This window comes from Varroa destructor, unplaced genomic scaffold (assembly GCF_002443255.2).
Source record: "Varroa destructor unplaced genomic scaffold, Vdes_3.0 BEIS01000004.1, whole genome shotgun sequence".
NCBI classification, from domain to species: domain Eukaryota; kingdom Metazoa; phylum Arthropoda; class Arachnida; order Mesostigmata; family Varroidae; genus Varroa; species Varroa destructor.
The window spans coordinates 32,046,782-32,074,302 of NW_019211457.1; the positions used below are offsets into that span (position 1 = coordinate 32,046,782).

At 45.4% G+C, this 27,521-nt stretch overlaps 1 protein-coding gene and 1 long non-coding RNA gene across 12 annotated transcripts in view; one reads left to right on the forward strand and one right to left on the reverse strand.

Moving 5' to 3' along the window:
- LOC111250466 (cell adhesion molecule Dscam1-like) overlaps nucleotides 1–27,521 on the reverse strand; it is a 306,297-nt gene that overhangs the window by 193,288 nt on the left and 85,488 nt on the right. For 10 of the 11 annotated variants that reach the window (XM_086988683.1, XM_086988682.1, XM_086988680.1 and 7 more), the window contains one exon: nucleotides 3,970–4,284. In XM_086988683.1, the coding sequence (XP_086844809.1) occupies nucleotides 3,970–4,284 (315 nt within the window). Of the gene's footprint in view, nucleotides 1–3,969; nucleotides 4,285–19,659; nucleotides 19,872–21,243; nucleotides 22,251–27,521 lie in introns of those variants that run through there. The other variant, XM_086988685.1, reaches the window with a different exon arrangement.
- Nucleotides 24,183–27,224, forward strand: LOC147756089 (uncharacterized). The gene is made up of 2 exons (XR_015327462.1): nucleotides 24,183–25,779; nucleotides 26,272–27,224. It is a non-coding gene; the product is annotated as an uncharacterized LOC147756089 (long non-coding RNA).

The window sequence follows — 27,521 nt, forward strand, 5'->3', positions numbered from 1 at the left end:
GGGAGCTTGTGGAGAACTGAGTGAGTGTTTTGCTCTCCACCGGCTTAATTCTATCCTATCTATCTATCGCTTTCTTTCTATGGCACAAAACTAGTTGTATGTAGTTGCCTTATTAGGGTAACCTCCTCTGCTTTGAAGTTTCCTGTCACCACTGTGCAGTGAAGTCGCACATAACTGCTGCCGTCGCATTACACAGAGAGGAAAGCAAAGGGGAAAAACAAAACGGAGAAACAGCAGTTTGCGACATAGCGTTAGCAAGGAAGAGACCGCGCCGGTTCGAGAGAGAGAGAGAGCGACGGAACCTGCTAGGTCGGACGACGGATCCCGCGTCGCGGCTGTTTGGCAGGGCGTTCACGTTCGCCTGTCTAATGCCGTCCTAATTGAGGCTTGATGGCAGCGGAAAGCGAGAGAAGCGTCACCCAGTGCAGCCATCACATGAGCGACTCAAGCACTTGCTTCACTTCGTATACCGTCCGGTCCGGGTTCCCGAAACCACCCGTTGGCCTAGGACCACCCGTTGGCGGCTTAGCCTTTACTGCATCGCAAGAGAGAAACAGTGCTACCACAGCCACAACTACAAACACGGCAAAGCACACGATGTACGGATGGATGTCAAACGTGCGTCGTTGTCCGACAAAAAGAGACTAAGCTGAGTCAGACCGTGTCAGACCTCCGAGACATGAATCTACTGCGTAGTGGAGTTTTTGGTCAGAAGCCTTGTGACGGGAACAGTAAGGCTAACAGCGGCTTAGTTACTGCGGCCAAAACCGGTCTACCCTGACCACACTCTATTGAAAGTTAACTACCGAATGCGAAATAGAGCATAATTCGTATTAGCCATTATTGGTCGATAATAGGCAAAAAAGTATGCTCTGTAGCAGAAACCTCAAATCGATACACCCAGATATTTGTTTTAATTTTGACGCAGATTTTTTTGCCAATTTATTGCGAATATTCTGCCTATGTTATAATACAAAAACGTATAATGACACGTTGCAATCGCGAGGTTCCTTTCGTAGATAATACTCGACAAAACAGGGCAATTACCCAACGAAAATGCCCAATTCACTTTGTAAACTGATGTAGCCTTTGTGATATTATAGACATGTTTCCACAAATGATGTCCCTATAATCACGTATGTTGATAGGTGTAGCATTCTTTGTATACTTTTACATGCTAAATATTCAAAGCCAACAAAATGCTAACCTTCGTCTTTAGGTTAAACAGCCAAGCCTATCTATTATAGTGGCAGTGGTAAAGGTTGCACCAAAGGTCAGCTATCCGACGTAATGTTTAACGGATGTAAAACTGGGACACATGGAAAATAAAGAACAGGCACAACATACTATATATTTTTCTGGGTACGCGGAGCTTCACGTCAGACTTATTTGTATCCGACAGTACAATTATTATGCATATTCCTATTAAAAGGTGTCAAAGCGCAGCTTTGTTTTCTACACCCACTGCTTTCTCCCTGATTGTCTTCTGAATTTTCCAGACAGCCGCTTTATCTTGACTTGGGCACTACGCAGCCATATTGGCATTGAGCCCACACGGATTGATGACCTCAAGGTTCCACTTTGTTTCGAGGTTGATTATTGTTGTTTTATGTTGACTTCTGCTAAGCCCGGTCTATGCAACCGTTTACACCTTTCTGCTAGCCTCCTGTTTTGGAGCCGGAAGATATGCAATGATGGCGATGGAAGCAGCAGCTTTCCGTAAATGTCAGCTACGATCCATCTAAAGGCCAGCAGCGATTTAACTCCGTCGGACTGTGGCAGGGCCACGCTCCTGCTTGGCAGCACAGATGGCGATGCGCTGTTTGCTTCACGCTTGCCACTATTTGTGGTAACACGCTACTACATGCGTGAACATAATCCAAGACAAGTTGCGCTAGGAAGGGCTGACGAGGCGGCCAGCCAATCGCTCGTGCAGTAGCGTCGCCTGAAACAAACCTTTCCGAGTTTGAAGTTCCTAGCGGGACTGTAGGAGCTCTGTCCTTGTCGAACCGACTAGATGTGGCGGGAGCGGCCAGACAAAGACGAGAGCCGTACCGTTCACTTGGAGTCATGGCGAGTCATGTGCTGTCGCGGCCCATCGTAGCCGCTGTGCTAACGGGGGCGGCAGTGGTAGCAGCAATATTGCAATGTTGATAATGTCGATAATGACTATCGGGTTTCAGATATCGGATGTAACCCGGCCTCTCGAACCACTGAGTGGCATCGCAAATATATTAATGCACACAGCATTCTGTTAGCTGCCGCAGCTATTGCTTTTCTTCAGCTGTCTTCTTCGCCGGCCTGGCTAGATGGTACGGATGGACCTGGGCCTAGAACTACTTAAAGCTGTCTTTGATGTTACTACAACGACTACCACTAGGCTAGGACATAGTACGTGGGTAGTGCGTGTGCGTTTTAGAAAGAAACGATTGCGGAATGGGTTAGGTGCGCTACCAGTTCACGGTTTGTCCGCGTGCCTCTGTGTGTATATATGCGCAGCCGTACGGTGTACACTTACTGGTCTTGCTTTGATCGCCGTTTTGACAACGATTTCTGACTGCCATAGTAAAAATAGTACGGCCATCAGCAACGGAAACCGTGACAAGCATCTTTCTAATTTTCTTGACAACGACGTATTCAACCGTTCACTCGGTTCTGAGTACACACTCTTCGACAGACAATAAACACACACACTGTCGCCAGAGATAGAAGAAGGTAAAAGTGGGGAATATAGGTCAGTTGGGGAATATCCGGGTTCACATAACTAACGGACACGCTGTACGGTTTGTCATTCAGTATGGCGCTACCAATCCGTGTACTCGAAGTCAACCCAAGCCGTAAGCAAATCGCCGAAGAGTTGATGCCTCTTGTGCTCTGCCCAAAAGCCAATCACCCAGCTTGCGCGTGTTAGTATTTGCAAACGGATAGGCAGTTGCCAATACGATTCTTCGACCACTGCGGTACTAGCAAGCAGCTAGGAATGGTTGAGATGGCCCGGTGAGTAGAGGGGAACTAACGTCAGATGGATGAACACAAATGAATCGGGATAACGACAATCAGCCCTCACTGACAGGCATTGCACAGAGCTTGCACCCGCTCTTCTCTCAAGGCTAGGCAGATAAGTTACTGGCAATAAGTGGCAGTCGCCTGGTGGCATCAGTGAAGGTGTTATTTCTGCCAAACGGCTGGCTTCTATTGGCCGTCGTTGGCTAAAGATGGTCAAAGAGTGTGGCCACATTAGATTAGGTTAACTTGAGAAGTTAGCACGGCCTGTTCGTGCAGGTGATGTTCGATTTATCCTTAGTCTATAAGGCAAAGATATGGCTTTCGGCTTTATTCTAATTAGAAAATTTCCTGGTACTTATAAACGACCACGCTTGAAGGCAAATATAGACTAGAAAAAAACACCTTGAGTTGACACATTACTGAAGATCAAAGTAGGGTGACCAGGTAAGGGATGCTATGCAGATACTAAGTTGAAGATGAGTGGGCATTTGAAGGGTTCGTTGAACTTCTGATGAACCCATTGCGCTATAAACTGGTGACCGGTTCATGCTAATGAGTGAAATATATATTGATTATAGTGAGCCAGCACAGATGCGCGCTTAAAGCACTGTTATGTCTTAGATAAGTTGCATTAGCTTATAACTGCAGAAGTACCTTACATTTCTTTAAATTGTATTCTTACGATGGAAAAAGCGGATTTAAAGAACGCAGATATATTTATAAAAAAAAAAAACAACTAGAATATTTCATAACTCTGTTACGATCTATTTATACCTATTGTGATGCATTTACTTTGAAGCAATACAAACAGTAGAACCTTTTAATCCAAAGTTGACACTTCATTAGGGTTTCTCGATGCAAGAAAAACATATTTAGAGTTGACAAAATTCACCCTCTGAGTTTGCAGATATCCTCCATTATTTAGCAGATAAAAAGTCTTATCTCGGTTTATCGAATACTTACCAGCTGTGACGCGAACGTCGCGGCTGCCGATACTGCCCGCATCGCTTGTTAGTTGACACCGAAAGAGGCCACTATGCACCTCAGTCCGAAACTGTTCACCAGAAAATGGCTGTAACACCATTGACCCATCGCTGCGAAACTGCCTTAGACCGGGAATGGGCGACAGAGGAGCGCCATCGGGACGCGTCCAGACGGCGCGCGGTTTCGATACGCCGCCGCCGTCGCACGGAATCACGGCGCCGGTAGAGTTGAGGAAGACCACCGACGAGGGCGGCTCTTCTCGGAAAAACAGCGGAAGCTGCTGTAACCTCCGGTCTGCAAAGGAAAGCAAAGATAAAACGATTTATTGAATCAATTCACAGTTGCCAAACATGTTGCATCAAAGCGCTTATTGCATTGGGTAGTACGCATCAAAAGACCTGTGATTTTTGTCGGTAAACTACAGCATATGAAGCGCCTTTTGGCGAAAGAGTGTAAGTCCAATATAACGATATATGGCTAGCACAGAACTTTTAACCGCTTTCACTGGACCCGCTACAGGACTACAAGAAAGAGGAAAAAGTGCGCAGAATCGAAGATAGATGTGCTGGGCGGTACGCTACTCTATTTCCGTTCGAGTCCCCTTAGCTACCTCTTGGTAGACGAAACAGGCCGATGCAGATACACGAAAGGCTGGACAAGCTTACAAATAATGAGGCATTTAGCTAGCGTGGAGGAGTTGTGACCACGGCTATTGGTTCCACAACTGCTTCTTTGAACGAGTAGCTGCTGCTAGTCTTATGAACGAAAGGAAAAGATATCTGACTGTCATAAGTCAGATATAACTTTAGGCTTTGGACGGCTGCATCGGCAAGAAGATGCCGAGCAAACCGCATTGGTTTGTCTGCCTCCTACAACCGCGACAACTATAATTACGACCGTTCGTCCATGGCGATTTTCGCCAGCCGTTAACTCTTCGCTGTGCAACTACTATCCTGATGCATGTTATCCCACTCGGTTAGTTTAGCCAACTTTCCTCTTTAAAGGATTTTCCTCCGTTTGAGTCTTCTCCAACCGCGCCTTGCGCTAGCTCGGTGGCGGGAACTAAGGTAGCGTTGAGGCAGCCCAGGCGGAACCAGGAATCAGCGCTAACGTCCGCCTGGCGGCTGATAAGCGATGATTTGTGATTCGCCCGAATTGACCGCAGCTCGAAGGCCATCGACAAGACGCCCTCCGGCGAAGAGGCAGGGCATCCACAAGGTTTCTTTTTCCTGTTCAACCCCGTGGGTTAATATCTTTGTGATACTCTCTCCGCCGCTCAGTACCTCAAACGCCAGCCGCCATACGCACGCACTGACTGTCTAACCAAGTTTCCCAAAGTTGGCTTCTTGTATGATCTCACCGGCGATCTTTTCCTCCATCGTCGAGTCTACCCAGCAGCAACAGCCCAAAGCGGCCGCTACTGCTGCAGTCGGAAGACGTGGTTTCGGTCTCGCAGTTCGTTACAACGAACAATACGCTCCGGTTCACTGCCATTCCAGATCCTTCCCCATGTTCTCATGCTAAAATGTGTTATAGTGCGTTAACGAAATTCTCTTGACTCTAACTCGAGTTCATTTGGTCACCTGAAGGGACGATAGTATAGCAGTCATGGATTTCTCTGCTAATTTAAGATATATTATCTTTTCTTTGTAAAAATAAGTAACAGCTTTGTAAAAAGATATTTCTCAAATACACTAAGAACCGAAGGCCATTAGCGTCGTGCAATATCAATTTTAAACTCTAACGCAAATTTAATGGACAGTGCAATAGCATCTAGTGCACCATAGTATTTCTCGTTCTAGTCGCAGAACTTAAGGAAAATGGTGTTAGAAATAACGACTTAGTTAAGCGGAGGTGCTATTTGCTGGTGTCTACTCGATGGACTCGTGCAAATCCATCTTTGATTTTTTCTTATGTGTTTGACTTTTTCAAGTGTGTATCGTGCCTCGTGCTATATCGGCCAACGTGATTGTACACTCCCAACAAAAAGCTCTGTTGTATCTCGGTTTCCGCCCTGATTTCCGGTGTACTGTCTGATTCAATGTCCTCATAGCAGAACCATTTAAATAGTATGCAAACAACTTATTCACAGCGGACGAGAAGAACGACGCTATTACATCGTGCAGTTATGAAGGAGCTAGTACGATTTTTGCGGGTAGATGCAACCAGCTCTTAAAGATTACGCCGCTAAAACAGATGATTGAGAAACGAGCAAAGGCCCGCTTTACTATTATTCCTTGCTGCATCCACTATGTTTCTCCAATTATCATTAATATTATTATGCCGCAGAGAAAGATGCACCGCAAGTCACATTTAAAACAACAAAATACTATGATTTGTATCGACGCATTCTACAGAGTAATTCATATTAGTGCCTTACCATCTCTGCTAATGTATCCGTGCATGCGTCCGATCCTCGTTGAATGGAACGGGACAACGATTAGAGATGTCGTTTTCCGCCGCATTCAGCAAGCCTACGCTAACGGTTTAACGATGTCGTACTTGTCCCGTTTACCCACTACTATACGGGATTGGACATGGTTTGTCGCAGCAACAGGCATAGCGCAGAGATGTAAGGGTGTGCACAGCGGAACATGGCGTACGTTCAACTGACGGAAACCGCCTGGATGGTCGAGATTTACTAGCAGCGTCCTGGTAGTGTCCACCTTTCCTGTTGCTGGTTATTTTAGAGAAGCAGAGTCAGGGACAAATACCAACGATCACTGCTCAAGCCCCTTTCGTGCTGTACTCCATCGATGTCGGACCGCAAATTAACATATAAAATGATTCGGATGATAAAAATCTTCATCGACGGTCGGCATGCTGCGTCCATTCCTCAACTGTTTTTCCCCTGTTACTCCCTTTCTCCCTATATATTACTCTTTCTCTTTCCCACTTTGCCTAGCCTCGAACTGCGCTGTGGCTCAAAACTGAATCGACTGCTCTCCCTAGGGTGCTCCCCTTCATTCTTTTCTATCTTCGAAGGGGAGATCTTTTCTGGCGACCTGCGTCACTGAGTTCTGGAACCTCTGGCAGGAGGACAGCGGCGAAGGATGTTTTGTGTTTGCCGAGTATTCCATTGCAGTTAAGACGCTGTCGCCTCTTTGTTCCCGCCTTAGGGGTTTTAGTCATCTCTGGGGCACCTGGTCGCAATTACCAATGCTAGGGTTGCTTATGATCTTCTATAGAGGCGTACAGGAAGAATTTTATTTTCCTCGCTTTTGCTCGCTGACGTGAAGGCATCCAATACGATCCGACCGCCCTCATCGGACAAGCTTGTGGCTTGTGGAGTGTCGATACTCCCAGCGGGTAGGTGAGCGTTGCTGCCTCAGAGTAGCGGCGGACAAGACGCTGCTTCGAACCATGCGAGCTGTTGCGGGGGCTCTCTGTTTTCCTTAGCTCTGTAACCAGAAGACCATGAATGTGTCTAGCGCCATGCTCAGGTCTAGCGCACTCGCTGGTGATAGACTTATTTACCATTAAACTGTTTACTGCCAAATGTTGTTGATACCGAGGTGGCAGGACAGGCACATGCAATGTTTAGCCAGCAGACGTCCCAACTGCCGCCTGCGAGCGGCCCGCAACTTGTCGACTAGGAAAAATATTCTTTTTATTACACGTGGTGCTATTCTGTCCGCGTGGGTCACGCCCATGAACCCACAATTTATGCTACTGATATCCCTTTGCTAATGAAGACTTAGACCCCATGATTGAAGAAAAAGGAGACGCAGGACATCGGTGGGGATAGGTGGCCAAGAGATCGATTTGCGAAAAAGCCTAGGCCGAGACACGAATACGAACCACTAACATGAGAATGTACAGTTTACAGTTTGTCGCCAAAAGATTTCTGAGAAGTAAATGTGCGATTTAGACCAGCCTTGCTAGTTTCGACAACCCTTTCATATATGTTGTCAGGCTGACGTGTAAGCCTTGGTTTGTTTTTTTTTTCGTCGACACATGCAGAGGCAGGTAGCGGCGTCGCATCCGTCGACGATCCTTCCTCGTCGATATGCGGCCAATCGTCCTCACATATAAACGCTACCATTAAAACTACAAATGCTAAGATCTCGAGCCGTACATTCCAGGAACACTGCAGAGACAAAGCCAGCGGGGACTGTGCAGTGGCCGAGGTCGCTCTAATCTGTGGAAAAGCTACAATTGGTCGCAATTTTTATTTGCTAGCAAATTAAGTAAAACCACGTTCTCATAATTCAAGACAACGGCCACTGTTACTCTGTACATTTATCCTGCTAAGGTCTCCGCTGTTTGTGGGTTGTGTGCACAAACCGTATTTGGGACTAGAGAGACGCCGTTGTAATAGGGGGTCATCTATGAACTGGTCGTGGCACTATACGCAAGGTCAGGTATGTGGCCACTGAGCTTATTATTATTATTGAATTTTTATTTGCTACATGAAAATGGCTTAGGGACCTAGCAGGCGACGGCAGCCGACCCAACGAACTATCGGTGACCAAGGTTTCGTCATACGAGCCGCAAGCAAACAATTAGCATAAGGTAGTGGTCTCTTGTTGTATGCTATGTTGTGTTTTACATTCACCGTTTTTCCTCGAATTAGTTCAATGCATATTACAGTTATACGCAGTTTTAGTCATTTTCACCAACCTTCTAATAACTAAAAAATACTTTCCGTGTAACTGTGGTGGGGGGCTACCAGCATGGGCTATGAAATTTTGAAAATTTGTCCATGTTGAATAATTTTATTGCCATCTATATTAGGTCTTTTACGAGCGTAGTCAGCCCACAATAACATGCAGCAATCGTGTTTCATAAGCTAATTATTGCTACTTCTTATGAAAACGGTTCAATGACAGGTGCATTTTTGCTTGTCGCGAACTCATTGATGAAGGCCAATATGCGAACAATAATCACACGCGAAGTTACGGATAGCATGACTCTATTTGTCTGATTTCCGGTATTCAGATAATCAGCCTCTTTTGTTTGCTAAACGAGGGAAGAGGGAACCGATTGGGGTCACACTGCTTCGCTCGTAAAACACGCCGGTTGTTAGCCCATTTCGTACTCTTGCGGTATCAACAGCAACTTCACATCCACAAGGTTCCATCAGTGATGCTCTGACGGATTTACGATAAACGTAGCTATAGAATAAATAAGAGTGATAAACAAAAACGCTGGAACCTCGCCCTACTTCTCCGGCTTGCCTCTTCATTGAGCTACAATATATAAGTCGCTACCGTATAAGACCTGGAGCACCCGGGGGTCAGTCCAGATGTACAGGACGAAGGACCTCTGTGAATGCATGGTTAGATTGGAACAATACGTCGGCAAGTGGAAGTACCGGTTTCCGTGTTACGAAGGGGACAAATAGGTATTCCGGGTGACGGACGTAAGACCGGATGCACATAAAGAAGCAACACAAAACTCATGTTGTTGGCCCATCCTAGCACTAGCAGCCTACATCTGGAGAGCTGTGGCTGCAGTAATGTAGCCGCGTGATGGTAGCTTTATTTTTCTGTGTTTTGCGGGTTAAGCAGACGCTCGATAAGGATAAAAATATTAGGTAAAGCTAGCTTGCTGGGCCCTCTGCCGGTTGAAAAACGGATTAGGTGCCCACATGGTTCATGAAATCTACCCTTCTATTCATGTAACCCTGTTCCCGCTTTCCACCTACTATGAGTACATCACTAGCTTCAGCCTGTGCCTTCGCGCGTTCGCACTCCCATTACTCGTTTGCACTAGTATGAGTCGTTGGCGCCATAGTGCAGAGCCTCAGCCAATGGCTCACTTCTTGAAGAACAGTCCTTCTATCCGCTCCTTTCGTACCGCTGAGATTCGACTACGAGGTTCTTCTCCAGTATCTTCTTCTCAGCTGAAAACAGACAAGAAGGCAAAAAGGCAGCCAGGCTTTACAACTCACTATGTACAACATAAGGACGGGCCGCCAGGCGAAACAGCTTGGTAACCTGCAGAGAAAAGCGGGCTGTCTTCTGGCCTGTTGAACAGCCTGGTCTTCTTTTACTGATGCTGCTGCTGCTGCAGCCTTGCTGTTAGCTCCTGCTAACAGCGGCTGCCTGTTGGAAAATGGTGTGGCGTGTATAGTTATGGGCGGGGGTTAAGAAAGAACGGGGCGAAGAGAAGAAGGTTTCATCACGACCAGCTAGAGATAGCGTAAATAAATTAACCTCCTGCGCTTGCAAGGCTTCACTTGCAAGACTGTCTTTGCTCGTTTGCTAGAGAGCGCGCTGGTTCGGTCGCGGTCGAAAGCTGGTTATTGGCGACTTGGCCTGGCTGGTAGCTCGTTCCAAGTCAGCTTGCCTCGTCTTCGCCGGTGAGGACCCTTGCTTCTTGGTCGATCTGGCAGCTGACTGCTCGTTTTCGGTGCGACTGGTTAGCACCTGCTCGGTGCCGTCACGTCACCCAGTTGCCTCCACCCCTTGCCCCTTTCTTTTCAGTCCAAGGCCTCCGAACGTCACCCACAAAGCTTAAATGGCTATACCTTATACTCTCCGGCGTCTTCTTCTTTCTACTCTGCTTCTATTTGGCCTAGTGAGGTAGCAACAGGCCAAAGCTTAGGCCGTACACTTGCTTTGGAACAACGATAAATTTCAATCCACTTTAGTAGCCGCCGCTGCCACCGCCATTACTGGCACCACTAGCGGCAGCAGGAGAGTCTCTAGCTCTGTTTGAGCCTGTCTGCCTGCCACGACCACGTTTCTATTCGACCTCGCCTACTCGCTTCTCCGTTTTGGCTCCGCTGCTGCATGTCTTCCTAAGAGCGCTTGGCAAACTTGTGGAGAAAGAGCTCATAGGCACTTTCGTTGTCCTAAAAGGCGAGAAACGCTCATCGGGTCGCACGGTGAGCACCGACCCACCTCAGGCTGACTCAAGACTAGCGCACAACTAGCCCAACCTTTGCTCGGTTTGCTTTGCCTGCTCCTGCTGGCTAGCAAAGAATAATTTCAAGCATCTTGAGGAGACAGCGAACGCTAGCATAACTGGTATGGAGTCCCCATAGAAGGGCTACGGCCAGGAAAGCGACGTCAGACTTTGAGAGGTCAGGCCAGCGCGTTCTGAACCCGCTGCCCGTCCGTTGAATGTTCGTCAGAACCAACGGAATGAAGCGACAAGCAGGCAGGAGGATCGGAAAAAAGTGCAGTGAAGAAGCCGTGGAGCACGTGGACCATTGCTGCGGAAAAAGAGGCAGAGAAAGAAAGGGAGGGCCTGTTGCTGCAAAGAAGCAGGCACGTCAAGCAACACGACAGACGGCAAGCTTTACTGAGTGGACGTAGTGCCTAGGGTCTTGTGGCCTACGACGAAAGGATTAGTTTCTCAAATGGGATGAAGAGTCCACCTAGAATGTGAAAGCAATGTGGCCGTTGGTTTAGACAGAGTTAAGTTGTGCCGGCTTGCGCTCAGGATAGGCAGGACATAGCCAGCTAGTAGCTTACGAAGTAAGTAAAGGTGGGCCTGCATCGTTACTGCTGTTGATGTCTACAATGTCGAGAATGAAGGTTCAAAATGTACGAGATCCCTATCTCTTATGAAAACACTTTCATGTATTGTAATTAATGGGTTTACAGTCAACGGAGAAGCAGTAGTCGAGACTGAGATAAACGATGCTGGCAACGTTTAACGAAGTAGAGGAACCTACAGTCTGTCGTCCCTTGTAATGACTGTACCCTCGCATTATCGCTAACTTATGCTTAACATACATGTGCTTAAAGAAACCGGAGCAATGCACTCTGTATAATGGCTCCGGCTCAGTTCGGCCTAAACGTAAACAAAATTTGCCTAGTGCTGAAAATTTATCGTATATTAAATGTAGAACAGTTGTATCCTGTGCAAATATTTATTAAAAATCTTATTATCATTATTATTATCTTATTAAAAATATAAATATTTTTTAATGTGTGTTTGAAAGCTAGCAATATTTTAACTGGGTTTTGACAAAAATACTTCGTTTGCATGGTGGAATCAATCCAAAAAATCCAATCCAAATCACAATATTTTTTGTAAAAATATTTCTAAAAAATTTTGCAAAAATACACTTAATAATTTTTTGTACAGTTGTTAGCTAGTTTGAGCTAAAATAAACTTTGCTGTTTATGAATGAGATGTAAAAATAATATAAGCTTTTTTTTTTTTTGTATCCTAGCACATAGTCTTATTTTAACGTGCCTAAAGGTCAGATTTGCTGTAACCCTATAGCTTAGGTAAAATAACAATACAATATTTATATTGTACTCGATCGGTCTACTTTATTATCATTGTTACCAAGCTGGCCGTAATTGACAACTAAACGAGGCATCACGCAGCCCCAATGCGTAATTATAATAGCCTATTATGAAATGTAGAAGCGTTTTTCACGCCATTTTACTGAATTTTCCTCGTGTTACTCACTTCATCACCTCGTTGTTTATGAACAGGCCAGACTTTATGTAAGGCCATTTTTGGCATGGCACTACATTTTCGCATTGCCGTAAAACGACCTACGCTCTAACATTCGCTATAGTAACAATCGGTAGACGTTATTTATATCTGGTCTGCAGATTATACATACATTTTGCTAGACTGCTACATCTATTCCTAGCGGCCACCGTTTCTTCTCGGTTAGTCATCTGCACTCAAACAAATGTGTGCAATGGACCGCTCCCATTCAGCTACTTTCGCTCTCGGTTATATCCTTTTCGTACCGTTGCTTCCTTTAGGAGCACTATTCGAAAAAAAAGACCCAAATGTCCTGCTCTCTCTCCCGCTCCCCATTTTTCTTTATCTCTTTGGTATACCGTAGCTGAATATGTTGTTTCTAAAAAAAAAAAAGCCTAGCTTTATATGTATGTAGAAAATCACTGCAAGGCAGCCGAACTAAAAAAATTTATGCTATTTGTGTAGTTTTCAAAACAATATACCCCATGGGGTAGACGGAATGGCTCAAATAGCTAGTCCGCGAGTGAATCTGGCGCGTTGAGCGAGATCGTAGTAGTTGCTGTAGCATTTCGGCGGGTTCAAGTGTGTTGATAACCGCGTACTCCTATTATCCTTCATCGTCGGTTAAACCCAGGCATCTCCTCATCATCTTAATGGTAAATGCAGACTCCGACGCGGCCTCATTGGCATTACGTTTTGTGTACTCAGTACCGTTAAGGCCTTTCGGCTCTCGAGCAACCGGCACTCGTTATGCAGCCAGCAAGACTTAGTGCCATTCAGATGATCGAGTGCTTGCGTAAAGGCTCCTATATCTTAAATTATAATCGCGATTTACGGCCTGAAACAGTGCCCGTTGTGGCGGGCCAGAATGGCGGGTCCAGTCGGAATACGCACGCACAGACAGTACAACACCAACCAGCATGGCCTGTGTCAACGACTTCTTCGTTGCCGTCCCTCTATTGAGCTTGCGCAAGCAACACACATAGGTACACATAGCTGGACCTTCATCAACTTTGATCAAAGAAATCCTTTGCCTTAACCCACCTTCGCTTTCGCATAGACAGAGCAGTTTCGAACAGCACATTTGCACAGGCATGCAGGATCATCGATAACCATCTAACTTTGCAATGGATCGCATTGCATAATCGGAATCATATAACGTAACGCTACGGTGACGTTTCGTAGGCATTTGCACAGGTATCGTTTTCCTGCTGTGGCTATTCATACCACATACCCCCTACAGAGTAAATCGTCTCGCAGTGGTTCTCTATAATAATTCCTCTCTCTCTCCGTCACTCAAAATTAACAGATTATCTATTAAAGCATTGTTTGAAACACTTGCGATGCTTTATATATATTATTATAGTTTTTATAGTTATCATAGAGCAACAGTGCAGCCAAAGAGGGTAACAGCCGCAAGCCGTCCCGCAATCCTGTCTGGCTGCAGTAATCTAGGGCTAAAACGTGACCTGCAACCTGCGCTTACGAGACAGGCCAACTTAGCCCTGTACAGAAATTGAGCGCTAAAAAGCTATGTAGTATACGAATGAAAAGGCGAAGCTTCTCGCATTAGATCAGTGATTTAAGACTCCGATAAGGATAAACCGGAACCAGAAACCCAAGGCTGAAAGGAACGCAATGTAAACTGCAATAGTTGGTAGAGTCTGCTCAGGGGCAGCAATGTAAAAGCGGTTGTTTAAACGTTAAAGGCAAACAAGCTAGTATTAGTAGTTTTTTTTCTTTTGTTTGTGTCGAAGGCGGCAACGTCGGGTAGGTTGAAAATTGAACGTGAAGATGGGTTGGCACCGCTGCATCAGACACATCCCTAACGGCAACAAAGTTGGCCTCATAGGGTTGTCTCACCCGCGGCTACTTTTACTGGTGCTGCTGTCCACAGCTGATATGACAGTTAGCATCCTCTTCAACCCCCCAAGGGTGCCATACGTTCTCAGTGTTGCTCCCTTCGCTGGGTTGTAGAGTCGCAGCCAGGTGTTGACGTGAGAGTCGGTCGAAATAGTAACGATGACAGCCATCCGCTATTGACTTGCAGCAGAGCCACCGTATGGAGTTGATGATGTCGCTCGCTCCGTTGAGCGTAGTACATATAGGATCTAGCGCAGAATCAGCTTTAGTATGGTCGCAGATCGCTTATTGCACGTTTCCACACGACAGGAAACTGTTTGGAAGAGCTAACACCAGTCGATCAACGAATGTCTCCCTGGTTGCCCACTCGTACTCGCCACGTCTTGGTGAATTGGATGTTAGTTGCACAGCAATATGTCGATGGCGATGGGTCGGTTTGTCTGTGGTCTGCCGGGGCCTGTCGTTATTCGCCATTACATGTCTCAGCTGCCTGCTCTTACTGCTACAGCCAGAGTCATCATTGCTGGCGGATTTGTGGCGATGAAAAGCTGCTCAGAGGGCCGAGCGCTGACCGCTGCCTTTGCTGCTGCGGCTTCGCTGGGGAAAGGATAAAAAAACTACATCTCTCGCTTCTCGTTCCCGTTTTCGTTCTATGGAGTGCACCCGTCTGGGTCGGTAGGGGTATATGCGGCAGTGGGTGTTGGTCAGCGCAGCGGCATAACATCCTGGTGGCTTCGAAGGCCAGCTTGGCGACGCTGGCTGCGCCCCAAAAAGAATTCGGGTGCGGAAAGGCTCAAGGCCGAAGGCCTTGGCAAGCGAGCGCCACGTTGACCAATGATCGAACGGACTACCGCCAGTGACCAAGCATCTACTACCGCCATCTTCGGTACTGCCGTCAATGCCGAGTGAGAAGTCAGCCAGCTAGCAAACTTTTGATGGGATTCGAAAGTCCCTTCCCCTAATTATACGGTGGTCTTTCCTGGCAGTGGTGCCTTGACAGCCGGTGGCTGGGCGTTCCCCCGGGAAAGAGCTTGGGACCAAGACTTGGTTGATGTCTATTTCAGAATGACCCCTACTGCCGCGTTCCCTTTCCGCCATCGTAGATGTCTGTCTATGTACTGTACGAAAGCACCGCTGCAGAGTTCGATTAACATTGAAGGGTCTACAACATAGAAACGTTGCCCTTCCATTCTAGGGACTTTTGCTAGGGCTGCGTCCTTTCTGCCCTGTTTGGAAAGGTTTAAGCTTTGTGACGTCATTGGGTTAGGCGGGTTGTGGACGACATCATAGAAGCTTTCGGCGGACTTTTCAGCTAAGGGCTTGTAATTGTGCACAATATTACCAGCTAAAGAAAGAATATAGTTTATTCTCTCTTTTGCCGTTTTGGTCTGTTCGCTGACGGGTCGTAGAAGATCCAATTCGATCCTGACACATCCGACCACTCTGTTCGCCGACTTTACCAGCACCGTTCGCACCGTCGCTGCAGCAGTACGAACGACGGCAAGCAACATACCTTGGCCTGGGCTGGCCGATTGTACACCGCTTGCTCCGTTCGGCTAGACATGTCACTCTCTACTCGTGTGCATCAGTTTGGCCTGCTGGCGCTCTGTCTTTTCGCCATTCCTCTCAGTATGTATTGAGTCCTTATTACGTCCACCTTTTGGCTTATTCAGTGCGTAGTTCTTCTCTATCAAATTCTCCCCATTCACATCGAGATGAAGCTCCGGCAAGGCCTGGTCCAACCCTATCTATCCAGTTAGTCATTGTGCATTAGTGGCTAATATAATTCGTTAACCGACCAAAAAGCCATGTACAAAAGAACGGCAAGCTACAGGGCCGAACAGAACAGAGCAGAGCTGTGCACTGGGTCCTTACCAGTGTGAATGTCAGGCCAAGAAAGTTATCGAGAACGCCAGAAGTAGCTTCGAGGCGGCAGGAGAACTTCGGTAGACCGCGATGCTGGTGTCGAAGATTCGCCACTTCCCCGAGGCGGCCAGCCAGCTGAGTTGGGCAGCCTTTTTAGTTGTGATGTCCCGCACATGAAGCTGTTTGTTTCGGGTCTCCGCAGCCTACTCGCTGACAGGCTAAGCTCTGTTGTCATTATTATGCTTTTGTTTATTATCAGTTGCACTTCACATATCCTCACCGTTAGTGCCTCACGCCGTTTTTCAATGCGGGTCCCTATAGGACAAGGCTGCAGCAGTAGGAACACTACGCGCCTACTACGCCTGTCTACACAGCCTTTTCTCTATCTGAACAGCAAGTTTGGTTAGTGAGGACACCTAAAAGAGCCTTCCGTCGCCGCCTTTTCTTTTCTCCCTACCTTTCTACCTCGTCTTTCTCTTTTTCCCCCCGTCCAATTCTTTTCAGTCCTTCCAATGCGGCTGCTATTCAACTCGACGCCTGCAGCGCGTCTCAGAAAATGACGCATTCTGCTTCGTAATTAGATTCTGTATCTAGCGCTGGCAAAGGTGGGCGCTAGTTTTACGGGTCAACTTGTGCTTCGAAGGATGCGTACTAGTGAGTCAACGCGATCAGCTTGTTCCATACAGCATGTATGTAGAGTCGAACTTGCTTTCCATGTCATCTGCCAGCCGCCCGTCACGCAGCTTAAGACACCCTCAGCATTCGGTCTTCGGGGCAGTAGAAAGAGACTTTGTTGTCAAATTGAGATTCACTGGGCCGCCGCTCCCCACTCTGCTTGGCTCTTTGGAACGCAGTAAACAAGAATCAAGGGTTTTAGTCCCGACGTAGTGTTCGAGTTCCAGATCTTGACAACTCCGTTGTGAAATGATTTGATGGACTCGTGCTCATATCGCATCAAGCCATAACGTATTAGCCGTTGTACTTCTTTGCAATTATGTAATATTACATAGATACTACAATTTTACCAAACACTGCATATGCTATTGACTGCGTCATAGCATTTTCTAACGCGACATGACGCGGCTATCCTTGGGGAATTCAATTTTTCTCTATAGTAACGGATCGAAGGTAGTTTTGATTTGTAACTGCGTGAATCGAATTTTTGTCACTTTCTTTGACTCAATGCGCAAATGGCCGTTATTTATCAGGACCAATTCGAAAACTTCCTTGGCAACGGGCCGAAAAGCCTGCAGCAGGACCAATACTTAAGCAGAGATATATTGCAATGCGCGCATTGTAGCAACAGTTACATCGTAACATTTTATGAGCTAAACTTACATTTTTTATCAGTTTTTCCGTTTGCCATGGACAAAACGAAAATGACTGGATGAATTAAAGGCAACGCTAATCATCTTCTGTAGATAGATAGATACGGTCCATATGGCACGCGCGTACACTATGTATACAAAGAAAAGGAGGTGTATGTCTAGAAGTTACAAGCAGAACAAACCAACTTTAAAAAATCATCAATAGTTTCATTGCTTATGGTGTTGGCCCTTTCTGCTCCAGCTTTGCCTCTTATTCTAACTATGTCCTGACACTGGCTGTCGTCGTCATCTGCATACGTTACCATTACGCGATCGACAGACGCTATATGTTTCGCTTATGAAGGACAATTTCTAGCCCAACTGAAAAAAAGACAGAAAAAAAGTATACTGAATTAACGAAATGCCGACTCCATCGTCAGTCACCAGTTGCCGACCGCACTTTACTCACGGATGCATAGTTGCAACTTCATAAAGCTGCGTGAGATATCATTATGACCAGGTGTAGGGCACCACCCTCTTCATGTTGCAGAAACGCAAAGGCTGCTAATACATCTTTCTGTTACTTTCGATTTTCTATCCTTATATAACTAGCTCTCGATCGTTGTTCTGCAAAGGCTGTTGTTTTGCGCTCCTATCCCTATTCGCTGGAGACTACACAGTATTAAGCTGGTTAGCAGAAGAGAAGTCGACTTGCAATAAGTACGTTTTTTCCGCCTCGCGAGCAAAGATGCGGCGTAAATTTCGTGCGTGCCTATGGGGCTGCCATATGTACATGTGCATATGTAGAACATTTCTGCAATAGAAAAATAGTATCCATTCTCAAGTCGTCAGAACGTGCAGCTGCTACAGTACCCCAATTGTGTTAGGCAGGTAAGTCAACATCAGATCGTTGGAACAGCGCCCTCGTAGCGCCCTGAAAGGTCCCTGAATTAAAAATCAAAGAGAAGTAGCGGTAGAGCAAGTAGGCGCAAAACCGAAAAGCGATGCAGATACAATAGCGGGCACTGCTAGCCCATCTTTATCTACTTTTCCAGAAACGTGTTCCTCTAGTTTGCTCATAGTACGATTCTTCGCTCTTCTACTTGCAGTTTCCTAAACCAGTCGAGCAAGCAACACGTCTACAGAGAGAGAGAGAGAGAGAGAGAGAGAAAAGACACGCGCAGAACAAAAGCGAGGACTTCGCTCAAAGTATGTATCATAGTGAGCTTATTACGCCCAGTAGGAGCCATTAAGGCAATTCGATTTAGTCTTGCACGGAGCTCGCACACATCTAGAAAGTCAGGACAGCTGCTAGGTGTAAGTAATACTAGTGTTGGTAAAAGGGAGATATATAATAGATCTAAATAAAGCAGTCATAGTTTCAAGGGCAAGCAGGAAAGAACGCGCCTAGCAGTGTTTTCTGGTGAGAAAATACAGGAAGCCAATAAAAATACGCTATACGAAAAATTACCTAATTGTTTAAAAAACTGAGCAAGGTTCGAATCTCTTCAAAGGAATTTTCTCTGCAATTTATTTACATTGTTTACCTATATATATATATATATATATATATATATATATATATATATATATATATATAGGTAAACAATAGGGAGAGAGAGGTTTATCAAGATGGCAAGGTGGAAGGAAATGGCGCAAAGCATTGTGTCGTAAAGGGCGTCAAACTTTGGTTAAAATCCCTGCTACCACACAGTTTATTGGCAGAGTTTTATATCTTCTAAATGCTGTTTATTTATATTGTTTTCATTATTTTTTTTATACGAGCGTACGTAACGAAGAGGAAAATTGCACAGAAAGTTACCGATTGCTGAAGAAGTTAAATTTTAGTTAAAGTTTGTGGAAAAAGCATCATTATTAGACGTTTGTACAAGACAATAGATGTGAAATAAAAAGATTTCCGTCTTGCACAAGATACCTTCTTGGTCACCAACTGGTCGCTGATCATGTTCTTTCGCCCCTTGTTACTGTACGTTAGAGATCTTAATCTTCCCTTCTGCTTCGCTCTTAAAGATGCTCGAAGAATATCGGTCTACATTGCATAATATTCAGTTAAACATATGTCTTTCTAGTAGTTTAAGAATACCACTGCTCTATATCGCGGTAGCTTCAATTGTCACTATTGACCTTATAAGAAAGAATATATTTTCTCATGAACAGGCTGAAAAAAAGTCCTATGTATTAGTATATCGACTTTATAGATACGAACCAATCAACGAATAAATGATCCCAGCAGAATTTTTATAAAGTCCCGCTTGAAGTTTTTCCTGAAGACTTTGCAGGATCCAACTTGAGAAAAGGACCGTATTGATTCTCGTCAACCGACCGACCGAACGAACGGCAACGAAGCAGGACCAGCTCAAAGCTTGTAATGTAGCCAGTTGCTATGTGCAGTAGAATTCACAACGGAGAAGCTAAAAACTGAAATAACAACCCGCATCTAATATGTGCAGAAATCCAGCAGCTTTGTGGAAAAGACTCAATAGTTCTAGCAGTGGATAAAACCGGCCGGCCTTTAAACCGCTATGATAAATATGTGTTACATTTCTACCACCCTAATATCGCTATAACCGAAGCAAAACAAAAAAAAAGAATATACATGAATTATAAATTAAATATAATTAAATTAAGATTAATTAAGAAAATTATAATTTAAGATAAGAAAGGAAAAATAGCGTTCCTGTGAATGCTCTATGAACGAACGCTCTAAGTAAGGAATAGATCTGGGCTGAATTTGCGCAATAAAAGCTGCTCTTGACTCTTTTGTAATGTATACATAATTCTATAATAATAATATAATAAATATCGATTAGAACATATAGTGCAGTGTTATTTCGATGTAGCCTTATTTAAGAAAGTATAAGTGGTGAGCAATGAAGACAGGCTAAATCTGCCAGCAGGGTCTCGATAGAACGCTATTTACTCTATACATAATCAATTCAATCAGTAATATAGCACCCTCGATACATTGTCATTTGGCAAGCAAATGACATCAGCATACAGGTAAGAAGTAAAGAAGGTAGGTAAAGATAAACTTAAATCTTATTATATCAGCAATATGATTCAGTCCCTTAGCCGGTTCGCGTGCACGTGCAGATTTACGAACGAAGCGCACTGCATTTTAGGCTTAGACGCTACGGTATATAAGACATTAACGTGCATATAAGCTTTCCAAAAGTATATTCCAGATAAAAAAAACGACATTCGACAAGATATCGAGACGCTCGAACGCAGCGTACATAAAGACGTTTTTCGCTTCTGCGTAAGCTTCCTCTTTTTTGCCTCTGTTCCACAACATCTAGTATTGTTAGCACCACTAGATAAATGAGTGTTGCAAGTTTTACATTTGGTTCTGCCGTTAAACATTGCTTCGGACGGCAGGTTCCTTCCAGCACGAAATGAGATGTGTCTTTGCTCTGTTACGAACGTGAGTCACCTTGCGTATCCTTAATTCAATAGGCTTACCACTACCACTACTAGTAAGTATCAGTGTCAGAATTCGAAAACCAATTTGAGCCGCGTCGGCAGGGACGGCTAGTGACACTGACGTCAGAATCTGCTATTTTCGATTTCTACGCACCATCTGATAACAACAGTTGAATGGATCTAAGGCGGTACTCTAGGACACAGTAAAGCTGCATGGAACGATTGATAGCATGGAATTAAGCTGAGTTAATGTAGGTAGTAGGTGTAGTGGGGACCACGCAGCTGCTACCATACCTACAAAAAGAGGAAGTGATTACACGGCTGATCGCAGCGATGCTTTCGTAATTTACAAACTTTTTCTATTTACCTCCGCATTTGCAACCTATGTCAATGCTGGTTCTCGACTCCGCTTGGGCCCTGCGTCTGTGATGAACTACGCTGGGCAAGTGAATGGGTGGCGGGAGTGGAAACCGGTAGATGGCCCCTCCTCATCTTTTCTTGTCACTCTCTCTCTTTCGCTTGCCCTGCCTAGTCTCAACCTACGTTGTCTCTAAGTCGCCTGTCTCTGCATTCTTCGCATCTCAAACTAGAAGCGCATGACTCCGAGAACCTATCGAAACGGATGAGATCAGCTTGGGTTAGGCTTGCTACCACTGTTACCTTCTAGATCCTTTCCTGTTTCGTACTGACACTTCCTCTCCCCCCACCCCCTTGGCTCTTTCACGGTGAACGTTCCACCGTCAACGGACCGCCAACTGAAATCACTTTTCCTGTCATATGATCAAACAGCCAACAGTCGATTTTCCTTCTGCCAAAGCAAAAAGTTCTGGGAAACCTGCACAGTACTATTTTGGTTAGTAGCTTTTCGGCAGGGTGGTAAAAACTTCTCTTGTCTCAAAGTCTTTCAAGTTCTCCTCTTCCGTACAACTTCCTGCTGAATGATTCTTACAATCGTGTCTTGTTCCCTCATCATTGAAGCTGTAATGTTGTTGCCGCCGCCGCTAAGTCCCTCCGATCATCCGAGTGACCGTTGCTGTCCTTTGCTAGCCTGTTATAGTCAGGGTGGACGAACGAATAAGGACAAAGATCTGAGAACCAGGAGAGGCACAGCGATTATCTGTAGTTGTAGTTGTAGTGAGAGCTCGATGTCCGTTTACGTTAGACGCCGCTTGTATAGGCACGTTTCTCGAGCGTTTGGCGTGTAGACATTCGAATTAGAGGAAAATCCTTATTCGCTTTGACAGATCAGTTAGTAGTAAAAATTCCAAAGCGGAAGGTAATGTTTCTAGAGAATGAAGCTGTTTAAATTTGTGGCTTGATAAGTGGCGCAATATGTTTGTATCATGGCTGTGTGTGCTTGCAGCCTATACATCTATCTCGATATCGACGAGAAAACGCCAGATCGCCATTATAATCGCAGCCGCCTATACGACACTTCGGCAAATTTATGACTCACTTCCCGTCTGACCGCGATGCTCAGAATTCTAGTACTATTAACACATATATGTTCCGCCAGCATATACTCCCATCTGCCACTTACTTTCCTTAGTAGTTCGATCTGTATTTTGCTTTTTTGCCCCTAACTTTTTGATATTTCTGTAAGCTTTTAGCTTGATCTTGGCTTTTGTATCGTTCTAATCCTGAAACCCTCTTGCGGAAAGGCTCAGGCTTGTGTGCGCTTCTCTTTACCGAGCTACATATGAGCGATCAGGGCTAGCGCGGTATCTCGTTCTGGTCTCTCTTGCTTTGATAACAGCAGCCACGTACCCCATCTACCTTCTCATCTGTGCTTTTTCCATCTCGCTTGAAGCGTTCCACGACCGATCAACCGAGCGATCGTCTCTCTTTGTTGTTCCATTAAGAGACACTCGCCAGTGGCCACCAGCACCAATCGCATTAGCGAGCTGGCTGCCTTACTACCCCGGCCAGCAAAGTCATCTATCTAACTGTGCTCACAATGGAAGTTGTGAACGCATGATGGCAAAAACAGCTTCTTTTTTCGGCAAAGAAGCGATAGTATCACCGTAGCGAAGTGACCGAGCGCGCTGAGCGGATGCGTGGAAGAAAGACGAATTCAACGGAGGCCCTCCAGTTCGGCAACCACGTCAACATTAAAAACAACAATGAAGTGAAAGACGCCGCCCGTGCAATGGATACTGATTGCGGTACAGACGAACGGCATCGAATAGCCACGAATCAGAAATGCGGAAGAAAAGACAGATCAACAACTTGGAATTTATTTTCTGCTGATGGTGAACCTGACGACAGAGTCAGAAAGCAAAAACGAAAAAAAAAAAAAAAAGCGAATGTACTGCTCTAAAAGTACTTGTTTAATCCTGTATAGCAGTATTGTTACAGAGTATTGTCCCAGGGCGACGTGAAAGCTACGATAACCTGCCTCTGCAAGGAGATATGTCTCACTCGATGTAAAATTATCATCCACAAAATTGGTCGCACGTAGGATTGACGCTAAGTAGTCGAAATATCCAATACAACCACTTGACAGCTCTTTCAAAGTTGCTACCAATATAGTTACGGTTCTAACTTATCTGCGAATTGACTAACAGCTTGGCCCAATATGACAGAGATCGATTTCTGTTCTCTGTGTTCGCAATGCATAGAGCCGTATCAGATGCTGACACGTTTGAAAGCCACGTTCATCTAAATTTATGCACACTGAAAGTTTCATAAACTTTACCTTATTTATAGTAAGCGGTTCCTAACATGAACAAGTTTTCCAATTCTGTTTTCTGCGCATTGAACATGACTGCGACACAGAGCGGAAGTGAGTTGACCGGTCAAACAAAATTAGACAGCGTGATCAATATTTCCGCTAAGGGACAATCGTCATTGGGCTAGGTAGAGGCAACGCCAGTAGAAAGATTGCCAAAGGTCGGAAAACTACGGAACGCCTGAAATCACACAGAAACGACGAACGTCGTAGGGAGCTTCCCGACACGCACATAGGTCCGCTTCAGGTGAAATGCTAGGACGAGCCCTAATGAGTTAAAATTTGCAAATAGCGACACACGGTTTGCGAGAGTTTATCATAGGCCTAGCTAGCCAAGTAAGCTTTTGCTAGCTCGTATGTTGTCCCAATGTTCCCCTCTGCCTTCTGCCAGGTTGTATGAGGCGAATACGGTCGACAGCTGTTCGTTGCCCGTGGTGCTCGGTTGATAATGGGAAGGGATGGGTAAGCGACGGGTTATTATCGGATGGCGAATCCAAAACTTCCGCTTCCGGCGTGATCCGGTTATCGCTTTCGGCTCGGCTGCATTTCATTCTAACTCTGCTATCCGAGGGCACTATCGAGCTCTTCGGCACCGTTATCATAATTATTATCATCGGAACATTGCTAACTAACGTCGCTGTTGTTGTTGTTGTTGTACACTTGTTGTTGTGATCACAGCATGTTGCGCGACCGCATATATGATGTACCAGCACGCTATTAAGGAAGCATTATATTTTAGCGTTGCATGATTGTTACATGTTGTTGTTGTTGATGTCGTTATTGTTATTCTCGCAGCCGTGGATCCCACTAACTGAACACCGGTCGTAGGAAGCATTGCTTTGTATGTAACTTATTTATCTTGGGTAACTGGAGCAGTGCTAGTTGTGCTGATGGGGCTGATGATGATGATATCTAGGAAACAGACCACGTACCTAGTTCCAAGCATCAGCCGACTGGCTAGATGAATGTCTAGCGGGATAATCAGGTGTGGTATAGTACCTCTGTGATATTGTGGTCTCGTCAAGGAGGTAACATTCGATAAAATCGGACCCTTACCACGCGTGCCTTATACGCCTTTTGTCGCCGCCATCGACTCGCCCTGGACTTCGGAACAGACACCATCGGACAGATAGGCGCTGCTGGGACGGGCCAGCAAGCTCGTCATTGCTAACACTATCACAGTTACACTCGTACTCTTGCATTGTTGTGTATCCAACTTGAGGTGTGGAAGCGTCGTCGCTATGGAATGGCTACGTCGTGCCGGCGAATGGTTTGAGTGTCCTAATAGAGATTGGCTCAGACGTGCCTGGAATGAACGACGCAGGTTGTAGCCTAAGAGAAGAAAAGCAGCACAAAGCTTGGGTCGCGAGTAGCTTGGTTTGGTTGATCGGATAGAAGACAGGCCAAAGCAAGATGCTACGCAAACTTCGAAGAGCTGCTGAACAGTTTTGTGGCCCGTAGCGAGAAGGAAGCTTAAAGAGGAGCCGTCCTCTACTTCTTGTGTCGCTGCTCCGTTGCCCCGCTTGGGGCATAACCGCTGCTTCTGCGCCTATTTTGAGCGTGTTTTTTTCGGGTTACGTGGCCGTCTGGTCTGAGATCACTTAAAGTAATACTTAAGGTGCTACTACCTATCCGCCTACCTCTAGCTATAGGCGTCGCCTTGACAGCGTTTCAGGAACATCGGCGGTTTCTTCTCTTTCACTATTCAGAGATCTTTTCCTGGATCCAGCCCCCGCTCCGCCAGTCCGTCAGCCGTCCAACCAGCTAGCACTAACAACCGTAGTGGTAATACCTTTGGACGCTTCTATCTTCGTACGCCTCAACTATAGAACGTGCTGCCAGCAGAAACAGCATCAGCAAAGTATAGTCTGAAAATGAGCCGCCCTCTTGTGGTACAAGATGTGCTGCCGACCTGCCCGTTACTAAATTAAGGATAAAAGTCAGCGTCGTCGTCGCCGTTAGGAGTTCTCGTGTTAGGATCACCGTCGCACGCTACCGATAAAAACTAACCGGACATCCCATTCAGCGAGTCCACATGGGGATAGACTCACACGCACAGGCCTACGTCAACCCGCATGTACCAGGATGTGCGTTGCTGCGCCAACAATGGGAGAGAACTGGTCTAGCAGGCAATGAAAATGCTGGCTGGATATCACGTTTCTCTCAAAAAAGGTAATAGGGGTTATACTACTGCCGTAGTTACCGCTTGTGAAAACTAAGAAGCCTCTAGAGTGATATAGAGACGTAGGAATGCATTACCGGCGTAGAAAGCGGCGTTACTTATTTATATCTTATCGCGTCCTTGTTATCGCCGTTGTCGGGTTCTTTTTTCTGCTTACGGGGTGCTCAACTTTACAATGTCCTCGAGACTACGTAGATCTATAACGGGGATTGCAATAGCTGCTGTATTTTCTCTATTGCCTAAAAACGGACACAGGCCGACCGAAGACGACAATCCAGACGAGTTTAGCTAACGGGCTTCAGTCTTGCTGCTAACACGCCATGTTCAGCGCTATTTGCAGAGTTTGCGGGAGTACTACAATAGCAGTCATGGCAAAATAGTAGCGAAGTATAATAAACTCTCCGGTAGGTATCTTACCGATTGGTGTGTAAATTGTGGCTGTTTGGACGTGCTCTGAACATAGACGCTCGTTTTCTTGGCAGGTTTCAGACTGCGGCTGATCCCCGGTACCTCTCTCCACCCTTCCAGGCTCAACTAGCCTTCTGTCTCCCGTTTACACCCGAACTGGCAGAAAACGAATCAAAACATGGCATAATTCTTTTGGGGGTCGACTAGTATCCGTAACAGTATACTCCACATGTATTTCGCCGTGCGTGTACGTCTCGCTGCAGTCTGTGCGTCAGGAAGATATCCAGCTGTATACAGCTCACGCGAAAGCATATACGGTCAAGTAATCTTCAATTTGAACTCCATGACATCTCGTGCACTGACGATTTTTCTCAAAAAGGATGACACGAGAAAGCAGTGGTCTCTCTGCAAGCTTGCACTCTATTTTTTTTTAACATCAACTTGTGTAATTATCTTGTGTCTTTTCTGTATCAGCGAGTCCACATCTGTCTACAAATGTAATCACCTAACATAGATACTTGACGTTCCGACTAATATACCCGCCGATAGCAGACAAGTAGCTTTCAATGGACTTTTCTAAAAAGCTGGATGCAGCAATCTCTCTGAAAATTCGGACCTCTTCCATGTCAGGGGTCGCGGTATTTTAACTCCTATAATACCCCCTGAGATATTCGTACTCCTATATTATAATACATTTTTCACATACAACAACGGTAGCAAAGGCGGCTCGTAAAGGGTATAGATCATGTTATACCAGCACCTCTGATTCAGGAGCGTTTACGTTTAAGTAGAAAAATGCATATATGGAAACGGTGCTCTAATTTGTAGAATATGACAGCAAATTGCTAGCTACGTATAGAGGGGTTCCGTACAAAATGGCTTAGGTGAATTTTGACTGAAATATATAAAATGTACTTTTTCATATAAAAAATTTGGTTTATCAGCTTTCTTCAAATCGGAGCGAGCTGAATAGCATTGAGAACTAAATTTAGCTTAATTGCACCAATAAATTTGTTACTAAATTCTATCATGTTCTGTTGTGTACTGTGATATGTCAAGTAGATGTTTTCTATAATATTAATTGAGCCCCTATTGCCTGATAAACACCGGTTAGTGCCAATTCTCTGTATCTACGCGTACACAGCATTTGGTGAGGTGATGGTGCAAACGAACATTTTGGTGGAACCTGGTGTCCTTCTGGAATTATGGTACTCTACTCTTACAGACTAGCCTACTTCAGATTCAAAGAACTCCACTGCACAGCGTATCTACTTCTCATTTAGCATTCAATAGCAGCTGCTGTGGGAGAGAAGCACGCAATAGC